This window comes from Sphaeramia orbicularis, chromosome 3 (genome assembly GCF_902148855.1).
Source record: "Sphaeramia orbicularis chromosome 3, fSphaOr1.1, whole genome shotgun sequence".
NCBI lineage: Eukaryota > Metazoa > Chordata > Actinopteri > Kurtiformes > Apogonidae > Sphaeramia > Sphaeramia orbicularis.
Window position 1 is genome coordinate 4,060,282 of NC_043959.1, and position 11,309 is coordinate 4,071,590.

At 37.9% G+C, this 11,309-nt stretch overlaps 1 protein-coding gene across 1 annotated transcript; it reads right to left on the bottom strand.

Moving 5' to 3' along the window:
- Positions 1–488: 488 nt before the first annotated feature.
- On the bottom strand, positions 489–11,309 carry LOC115415170 (cellular retinoic acid-binding protein 1). The gene is made up of 4 exons (XM_030128660.1): positions 11,152–11,309; positions 8,151–8,329; positions 5,697–5,810; positions 489–1,021 (listed from the first exon to the last, which is right to left on the bottom strand). The coding sequence occupies exons 1-4, from the start codon at positions 11,219–11,221 to the stop codon at positions 971–973; spliced, it is 414 nt and encodes a 137-aa protein (XP_029984520.1). The 5' UTR covers positions 11,222–11,309; the 3' UTR covers positions 489–970.

Below are 11,309 nucleotides of genomic sequence, written 5' to 3' on the forward strand. Positions count from 1 at the left end.
GTGTTGAAATAGGCCTGTATGTGAATGTCAGCCATGTGACTTGTGTGTAATTTTAGGACAAAGAAAGCAAGCAATAACTCTCTCAACTGCAGTTTATCCAAGCTGTTGGGTTTTGTCTCATGCTGAAATACAAATGTCAATGAAAGTGAATGAAGCCCTTGAAGAAGGGACAGACTCGATGGACTTTTATTGCCTTTTCCCCTCAAGTTAAACAGCAACTGGAAATGTCCATACAGATATTGTAGATAATGTTAGATGAGGAAGAAAAAGAGGCTTTTATTGTTTGCTGATGATCCTTAGGATGTGTAAAGTTCAAAACAGTTGAATTAAGACGCATGATTTACTCTGCGTTATCTACCTTTCTGAAAACGGCGACATTAATTTTCCAAGTGGATCGAAGTGCAGCCGGGTACGAAAAAACAAAACAGACATCTGCCTGAAAAGCTTTCATCCATTTAAGGCAATGATCAGTAACATAACCAGCTACAGACAATCTTGGAACAGTTTATTACTTGGGTTTTTATTTTTATATTTACTGTGTTTAATATTGGAAAAAAAACACAGGACGTCCCGGAGCTGACTGTACATAAGACATTGTTTGTACCTTGTTTAAACGTGTCCTTTCTCTGACTTTTATGACGTTGTACATGAGTGTAGTATGGTGTTTGGCATTAAACTTTCCTTTGAATAGATTCAATTTTACGTGACGTTTTTATTTCCTTCATCGGTTCATATCTGCAGCCTCTTCAACCTGACCAAAGATTTGGAGAATTAAACAAAATGTGATCACAATTTGACTTTGATCCAAGCAGAGAAGTTAAACACAGAAACAAAGAACAGTAAAATGCATTTAGTTTTATATCAAAGCAGGATGTATTTCTGTAGCATGGCGGTCTTGCATCATTTATGTGTTTTTATGGCCATCTGTTTGTTGCAGGAAATGTGAACTTGGAAAGATGCGGAATTATTCTTATGCTCGTACATAGATCCTTGTGCAAATCACATCATCGGCTCCAAAGATCTGAAATGAGATTAAGAGAGAATTAAATTTATTGACATAAGAAATTGATTAGGAAGTTATTTCCCAGCAAAAGACCTTCAGAAAAAAGATTGGCCTTTTCCACGCTACATATATTTCCCTTCAATTTAAAATATCTCCATGCAGCGTAAAAAAAAATTACTACAAACACCTGGAACAGGATCAGATGCAGCAGATGTGGAGGCTTTTGCACATCAGTGAAATGGAGCTGCAACACCATGGTAAGTGCAAATAATGAATGGGCATTTTTGTATTTCTTAGAAATAAGTACTTTAGAAAGTGTTGGAAAAAAGTTGTAATCATCTAAAATACTGTTAGTGCATGATGGAGAGGCCAATGTGTCAGTGGAAATGTTAGAATGATTGTGTTCTTTTGTTGGTTCAGTTTAAATGATCCAGGCATTGACGACCTCAGCTGGCTCCTCTGGATGTGGAGCCGAACTGCACAGGAAACCCATTTCTGTCACTTGCATCCTAATGTTTTTTCACTGCCTACAGCTTGTGATCATAGGTACAATCATAGATCGACCAGTAAATCTGGAGCTCCTTCTGCTCAACGGACCAGTAGAGTGTCCACATTACAGCCGACGCTGTACCGATCTGCCTGTCGACCTCTTGTTCCGTCCTTCCTTCCCTCCCTCACTTAAACTCCTCCATTTGGAGCAGTAACTCCCCATCCCCACCCAAGCTGCTTCACACTAGGGCTGCAATGAATTGTCAACAGCTAATTCAGTAGTTGATGGGTTGTTCGTAACGTCATCCATACCACAGTATGGGATGCCATGCTAAACAATGTCTGACCATAGCCAATGGAAGTAGCTCAGTGAGACATCACACTTTTCTTAAATCTCTGATGCACTGTCAGTACATGCTGAATTGAATATTTAACAAATACATTTCCACCTCTAGTAACTTCTATCCTGAATCCAAATTAGTCATGGGAATAAAACATTGTGTCATGACCTTAAGTTGACACTAGTCATTTAGCAGCCTATCAGCTGCCTGCTAAAGAAACAGATGTGACAGAATTAATATGAAAATGTGGCAGACATGTTGGATACCCCATGGGTTAGGGGTGGTTGTGTCCAGTTGCTAAGATTTATGGGAGTCCCGGGGGTGTAGCATTATGGCCGACTGCAGGGCCACCCATCATCATTATCTGAGGGCTGTGCAGCGCAGCGGGATGGAGATGCAGACCAGGTCAGTGACAAATGGAGCTGAGACGAGTCCATCTGGCATGTGGCCTGATGTCGAGGGACACATTAACTGGAGGTAACACCAGGGTCCATTGGCATTTCTCTGTAGTTTGATCAATGACACCAATTAAAGCCACACAGATCTGGGCCAAGAGACCCCTGATACCGTAGAGTATCACCTGGCTCCATCCCAACAAGAAGCAGCCATTTCAAGGACTGCATTTATCTGTAAAGATCAATATTTATTGACCTGAAATAGAAAGGAAGTGGTTCTTCAAAATATACCAGTAAAGAATAGATTTTCTCTTCTTATTGTAGAAAAAAACAAATGATGATAATCCATAAATGCCGTCTGCCCATCTTGGCTCACAGTGAGCGCAGTAAAGCCGCCACATGTTGTCTTCATTAAACCCACATCCATCCATCACTCCCTCAGAGCCCTGTTTCTTCATCTGCTGGCCTCAGGTTTGATTTCAGTTTTTGTGCATTTTTTTCCTGTTTATTCTGCAAGAATCTATCACATATCTTTGTGAAGAGAAGATTTGGGGGTTTTTTATCAAGGGAAAACATGTTAGCTTTTACCTGTCAATAGAATCTAAAATGAAATCACACACGTTTCTTCACTCTCTGGATTTGTCTGTTACTCTAGGTGTTTATACCTTGAATATTTGATTCAAGGTCTGAGTCAAGTTTTTCTTTACACTGTACATTTGCTTGGTTTGCCATCCACTTAGTTTTGCCTTCACACTGTAGTTTTCATAGCTACAAATCCACTCCATCTACATTTGCCATGTCAGCGGAACAGAAGAAAGACTTTAGCTGTATTTCCATAACATGTCAAGACCATTTGAAACAGAAGTTGCAAAAAGTTGAAATACAAATGACATGCATTTCCATACATTGGTTTGCAGTGAATAATCCAGGCAGCAGGTGGCACTGTAGGCTACGTTACAATACAATAAAGCAAGCAGAAAATTCTGTTGTTTTCTGTCTAAATGGCCTTTTTCCCCAGATGAGACTGGGGCATAATTTGACCTCATCAATCCACTTTACATGTTTTACAATTTTATTGGAATAAATCTGGGAAGATGCACCAAACAGCTGATCAGTCAAGTGAGTTGAACACTTTCTATGTCGCAGTTTATGCCAAAAAGGTGTTTATAACTCCTTGATAAGCATTTACTTTTTTGTAAAAAAAAAAAAAAAAAGACGAAAACCACTTTAAGCGAATAAAGGACGTGTTCTTTTTTTTTTTTTTTTTTTGCAAATCCAGGACTCTTTTCAGTGTAAAATTTCATACTTCAGACACATTTATGGGAAGGCACTGATATATCTGAACACAAGAGATGGATAGTGTAGATATGGAAATAACTATGTGGACAACAGAAGTAGGGCTGCAACGACAAGTCGACTAGTTGACAAATAGTCAGCAGCAAAATTAGCTGATGACAAATTTAGTCATCAATAGGTCATTAGTGACATCAAGCACTTTTGTTTAAAGAAAAATGTTTATGTTATTGCTGTTTGCGAGTCTGGAGTATTTAGATGTTTGACAAATTTTGTTAGGCACTGCAATTGTTACACACAAAAATATAGCTGCTGCAATGTTTGTTGAATATTGAATTTGAAATTTGTTAAACAAACTTTGTTTTGCATTCTAATTGTTGTGCGCTAAATGTTCTTCTTAAAGGAAAGAAAAGGCATTTTATTGTCACAATAAATATAAAAAGAGAACCATCGTTTTTTTCGGGGTTTTTTTCCAAGTTCATTATCTGAGTGGTCAACTAGTCGTTACAGTAGTCAGTGACTAGTCAACTACTGGTTGCAGCTCTAAACAGACGACCAGTACAAAAGACTCCAAAACTAACAACCATCATGAAGCACACAGACGTGTGCAAGTGTTACACACTCAACCTTTAAGCTGTTTCAGCGTAACTAAATGAAAAACCATCATCCGAACCCTTACATGTTGCTTCATATTATATCAGTTTTTTGACACATTGAAATATCTGGTTTTGGCTGACATTTAGTATTTTTGCGTCTTCAAATGCCTTTACTTCACATCATTAGAAGCTTTTACAGATATACAGCATGAATTGGGGTGTGATATGAACAAGATTATATTTTAATTACGGAGCAGCAGGGAATACATTTGAGCTCTCCCTCCCAATCGTGAAAATGCATGATTTATTCTAATGATTCAGCCCCTCATGCCGATCACATTACAGCCCATCACTCCAACGTGGACAGACGAACACACCCTTATCTTGAATAAAAACACATTTTGTCCTCTTTGAACTTCCAATCTGAAGCCTGCTCTCAGCCCAAATTACAGCCCCTCTTAATTTCTTTCCCCCTAACTGCCTTTGTACAGATGTTAGTCACAGTCTGCGATGAAGAGATCCCCCTCTCATCCAAACTGGACTGGGCTTTGTGTTCCATCTGGCCAATAAATCCAAATGGGCCCAGATGTTTACAGAAAAAATGTGTTGCCTCACGGATCTTGATTTGCCAGAAACTGGAGACAGGAGTGTTTGTGATGGATGCAAGATCATGAAATACTGTGTGGAATGTAGAATCTAATAATAAACGTATGGCAGTAAAATGGTAAATTGTCCCTTTGATATAAAACTATTGTTCCCTGGAAACAGGTACTGCTGTACGTTACCATCCACTGGTTTTTAAAAAAGACCTTTTAATCAACGTACGCATGCGGCTCCTCATCAAATGACCGAGGAAAAACAGAAACGATCCCAGCTGAGTCCTCTTTCTTGAGCAGACTCATTTGGCAAAAGAAGGAAACATGAGGGAAGGATGGTCTCCATAAGTAGCCATGGGAGTTGATAGCATTTCCTTCAAACTACGTGTTTAGTAAAATATTGACCAGATCGTTTAACATTTTTCCATCTAGTGTCATCGCCCAGCTGTGGTTTTTCTTGACCATTTTGGTTTCCCTGCTCAGATGCTGCACCCATAGTCCTCTTTTCAACAAATACACAGAATCCCAAGATTATGCTTAGAGATTTTAGGACTGTCCCTTTAACCAATCCCATATTTTTTTTTTATCTGCAGAGGGACTGAGAGATGCCAATAATGGCCCATGTATTTGGAGTGAGTGACCTCCAGATCTGACACCTCATTCCACTTTGCAAAAAACATCCAAACATCTGTTCACTGATCTGCTGAGTGATTCAAGTTAAAAATGGGAGTCATTGTGTGCTCATCCCTCCTCAGGCTGATAGGATGGGAGATGGTCACAGAAAACAGAACACACAGATAATAGACTTTACTTTATGTACTTTAGAAGAATATGAGCAGCTTTGAATCACATCAGGAGGAAACTCTGAATAACATCCCTACCGGACCTGTGTAGGACAAACTTTGACATTAAATCCACGCTTCAGATCTCCTATTTTCCCATCTTTTCTTTCACATCATGTTAAAGTTAAAAGAATTACTCACCAGAATAAGTTCATCCCCTCTGAGTTCTCGGCTCCAGAAGGTCTTGGGGCCGTTCCCGCTCACTAAGGTCTGTTTGCAGTAAATTTTGTTCTCCGTTTCCCAAGTGGCCAGACTCTGCAGAAGAGACAGCACTTTAATGACGTGCCCTAAATTCATCAGTTTCACCTGGCTGACAGTACGTTAGCAGTAAAGCAATGTGATGAGTGTTTTTCCTTCTTTGTCACCACTGGTTTCCATTCAACATAGTTAATGTGACTGTGACCAAGTTTTGTGGGGATCCACAAACCGTAACCTTTCAGAAATTAAAGGCTCAGTTTATAACATTTGAGGACGTTTGTATGCTTGTAAGTCCATCTTGTACTGAGACTCAAACTCTTTTTCTAAGGTAGTGTTATCTTTTTTATATTAGAGGCATAAAGAACAAAGCACAAACATAAGGATTTTTGCAGAAAAATCAATCTGAGTGCACTAGATAGAAATCTACTAGATGTTTTCATGGATATAGGAATGATAAAACTCCTGTTAGCTATGATGAAGTTAGAATGAATCAGACTATAACACAAACTTCACTTTTTAACAATAATGAACTATCATAACCCAATTCATATTAGTGGCTACCTCCTCATCATATTATATTATCTGTTTTAAAGCATTATTATTTTGGTGCATGCTATTGAATCATATGTTAAAGGTTCAATATGTAAGACACTAGTGTACTGGCGCATACGTGAAGTTTGTGCTGAAGTCAGTTTTCTGCTGGGAGTCACCTGTTTGTTTAGCTATTTCTATTTCTAAACTCGGATATATAATAGTACCCTGTACTTCAATTTCAATAAAGCTATACCTGCTGATCTGGCATGTCGCACAGCACAGTAAAAATTTTAACATGAATGTCATGAAAGTCCCACCTACTTCTTCCTGCCTGACCTCTGATGCTTATCTATTAGCCGGAGAAGTCCGCTAACAATGTGCTGAACTAGCTGTGGTTACTGTACAACCAACACAGTTAAACGCAACCCCGGAGTTGCGTTTGAGAACAGGATTACTGACAACTTCACAATGAACACTTAGGCTGCTGCAGGTGCTGACCAGGGCTGTTTTTAGCTTTGTGGGGGCCCCAAGCAAGAGGCTGTTTGGGGACCCCTAGTTTGTCAAACTACGATGAAGAGATTCCTAAACCCTAAAGATGGCCTACAAAGATGCCACAATCTATTACACTTCATAAGCAAAACAGGCTACAGTTGTTTGTTTTCTGGAGCCAGAAATGACCATATTTGTAAAAAAGAGGCAAATCTATGAGAGTGTGAAGAGTCAGAGCCATCTGCAAGGGGTGTGAGGTAAGCTAATGCTAAACGCTAGCTTACTGCCTTCAAACAGCATCAAACAAAGTCATTTACATCCTTATTGTTTGATCTTGTTCACCACCACAGTGGAGCTGTCTGTCAAATGGAAACTCTGAGAGTCTGACTCAGCAGATGAATCAATCAATCAATCAGTCAATCAAATTTTATTTCAAATCATAACAAAAGTTACGTCATGACACTTTACATATCGAGATGGTCGAAACCAGACTCTAAATGAATGAATGAACTGTCAGTCACACCTGTCAATCAAAGCCTGACCCGGCAGGTCTGTTCAATCTAAAATTGTATTTTAGGGATGGACAAGAACACTTAGTAGATGATGAAAAAATAAACTGGAGATAATTTTAAACAGGAGAAAAAGACTACTGACTCATGTAAGCTTTTCTTACAGATAAGTTTAGTGTAAGTCTATGGGAGCATCCTCTAGTGGACATTAGTGGTATTACAACTGTAACGACTGACTTGCACATTGCATTACTTTTGGAGTCAATGTCTTGGATCCTTCATTTTTCTTAACATTTTAAAATGTTCAACTTCCAAAAAGACACAAAAAGAGAAGCATACAATAAAACATGTGCACTTAATTACAAACTGAGTTTAACAAACAGACAACCAGCTCATGGCACAAAACACAAGACTTAGACACAAGCTGAACATTAGCATATGGACATGTGCAAATCTTATATATTGAACCTTGACATACTTAATGATGCAAAATGAAAGACTTAAGGTAAAGTTAATGGGCTCTTGTCTTCTCTCCTGCATCCTCAGGTGGCCCAAACTGTCTACTCTATATTCTGTTCTCCAAAAACATCTGTAAAATGGCTATGGGCTTGTAATATCTTCTTCCAGTTTATGTTCATTATTTGATAGACTTTTTCATTGACCCAGAAAACTGAGACCAGTTTTATTATCAGGTCAAAGAAAAGCACAAAAAACAGATTCATGTGAATGAATCATCAGTTACCACCATCCACACTCATGATTATGTTCTCTGATCTCTACTTTTCTATGCTACTATGGCTGTTGATGAATGTTTGAGGGTAAAACCATGTATAGTATATATATCTCATACGTCAGGACAGATTACCTTACACTTTCTGCCATCCACCGTCTCCTCATTAAACTCCTCTCCAATGAGGAAGTTGATCTCTGTGGTGCGGATTGTGGTGGAAGTCTTGATGTAGAAGTGTTCTCCGTTCTGTCTGATCTCCACATGTGGCTTTGATGCAGCTGCTCCTGCGACCTTTCTTAACATCGGATTCACACCTGAGCACAGAAACACAGCAGCTGTTTATTCATTTAGAAAAGCACAGTAACACAGAGGTTAAAAAGACACAAATACTTATGACGACACCATCTCCCCTCTATATGGATCAATGAGCACTATTAAAAGAAAAAAGTGAGAGTCATTCAGCAAAGTTTCATGCCTTTACAGGGTTGTGTTAGAGAGTGTATTAGTCTGTATATTGCGCTGAGTTTGTAGCATAAAATTTAATTTCCCCCTCCCTCGTCAAAGAATTTTATTAAAACAGTTTGACAGATTGGTGAGTGCTAGTAAGTGGTTACTTAGCCAGAGTTTTGCCACTTCTTAGCCAATACCAGTTATATCAAAGCCAAAATGGATGTTCTTGTAAAAAAAAAAAAAAAAGTCTCTCATTACAATGCTGTGTTTTGCCTGAGGCCATCGCAGAAGTGTGGCGTCTAAAAGGAGCAGCAAAACCAAGAATTTTGGTGAATTCTTGCCAGTTCAGTGTTATTGCTGGGTTGCACCAGACACTGCTCTTGGTTTTTGGTGCTTTTTGAGTCACAAATACTATTTCAAGAACTTTGACTGTGTACTGGTCCAATTTAAGAATAAGAATAAGAATAAGAATAAGAATAAGAATAAGAATAAGAATAAGAATAAGAATAAGAATAAATCTTTATTGTCACTGTTATAGAACAATAAAAAACAGTTTAGCAGCTCTGTTGCAACTACAAAGAAATACTTAAAATTAAAAACAAAATGCATGAGTCATTCTGATTTAGGATTTAATTTTTTTTCAAAAACTGCAGTAATATAAAATTAACTTAAAAGTACAATTTATGTAAAATTTTTATCTTTGTAGTATAAGTGTTGATTCCCATGTTTGGGCTGGACATGTGAATACATGTCACATGGAAATTGAACTTCCAAACAAATAGATTCCAAATGAGAATGATCCAAAGCCATGTCTTCTATGTGGATCACATGTGTTTTAGCACCTGTGAAACGGATGATTTACAATAAGATCCATAAAGTGTTACAGATCTAGACCTGATGTGTGAGTTGAATGATGTAAAGATTGAGGTCAATCAACATACATGGTAGATTCAAGTCCATAAAAAGTTAATGTCTGTGGAGAAGTTAAGAACTAATTCTGGGAAGTGAAATGTGAGTCATGAGTTTGGTGTAAATATTTCTATGTGAAAACACAGATGTAGATTTAATTTCTGTCAATATTAACAATATGAGTCCTGATTGTCTCTGTTATTTGTCACTTTTATTTTGAAAAACCACATGTCTATCAGGGGTTGGTCTTTTTTTTTCTTCAACACTGGTTCTTTTTTTTTTTTTACTTGCTGTAAAATGTGAATTATGAGCTTACAATGTAATTCTTACCACAGAGGCTTTAACGAGGTCATATTAGTTTCCCTGTCAGGTTCAATATTTTGCAGACAGAGCTGTCATTTTGTGGTTTTTGTTACTACGATGGTGCAATACTTATATTACACTCAGTAATGTTTGACTGATGTACATTTTTTCCAAATACATTTTATCATCATGGTTTGCTGTGTTTTTTTTTTTTTACCAGAAGTTAAAAAATATAGATGTTAATGCTGATACATGATGAGATTTTGGGGTCTTGTGCTGGAAATTCCTAGTATTTTCATAAAAAACTGATTCAGGAAAGACAGAAACAAATGCAGAAAATGATGTTGCACAGAGATGTTGCACTAAATGCTCATATGAAACCTTTGCCCTTAAACACACGAGTCTGATACACTGTGTTCACTTTAAAAACTAAGAGTTTGTATTTTCACCAAAGAAGAAAAAATAAAAATAAATGGCAGTTGGTGCCTGAGGAGAGCTATTTAATGCCACCTTTTTTTCCTGTCACCTCACTTTTTTTTTTTACCGTCTGCCTCTGGCGCCAAAAGGGGAGTAAGAAAATCTGTGTTTCAAAGAAGAAAGCGGGCTTGTTAACAGAGGAATGCAAAAAGGATAGGTAACCATTTGAGGCGGTGTCATGTCCCAGTGTTGATAAATTGCCATTAGCTGACAGGAGAAGATATTAAGAGTATGAAACCATTTTCATATTTAAAGTACAGTCTCTACAGCAGCTGTAACTGAGATTCTTATCAGCAGATGTTGCAAATATGGAGGATACAATGACAAGGTGATGAAAGGGAGGAATGCTGGCGCCATTTGCTTTGTTTAGCTCTCCTTTGGATCATGATAGATTCTGTCCTGCAAATGAGTGGAAAAAGCTATTAAGCTTCTCCGTCACACAACTACAGTACAAACAATTACAGGTTTCAGTCTGTTCCACACCCAGCCTCCATGTGGTCCATGATTTGGACTCATCTGGAGTCTCATTTTGCAATTAAATTTTCACCAGTAATGTTTTACTCCTGAACAAGTGCAAGTGTTTCATTTGTGCTCTGCAATTATACTTTAATCTGGAATACAATTAAGTTCTGCAGCACAGATGGAGCCTCTGTAGTAAATAGTGAACATAATGAAAAAAAAACAAAAAACATAGAAAATAATGAAAATCACATTTAATTGTAGGTTTCTAAACAAATTTAATTTTGTCAGCTACTGTCTGAGGTGCTTAAAATCTGAGTGTAGTCTCCAAATGTGTGCATATGTGATTTTTTTTTTTTTCATTAAAAATAACAAACTATTCACCCAGCTTTCCTTGAAGTCAAATATCAGTTTTGCATGTTTAAGTGTCTCATGTATCAAACCTCAGACTCACTTTCTCCTTGCAGTGCACTGATTTTATAGAAAACACATTCAATCCAAACCTCTCACCCCAAGGAAAAGAGTCAGTTGTTCTCACCCAAAGCTTTAAGCAATTCGTCGAAATTCTCGCTGCTTTTCATTTTCCAGGTGCCGGAGAAATTTGGCATTTTTCTCGTGTGATGTGTGTTGATTGTGTGCCAGCCTTCGTCTCTTATCGTCCGTCTCTTCTGCTGCTCCTTTTCTTCTTCAAGCTCT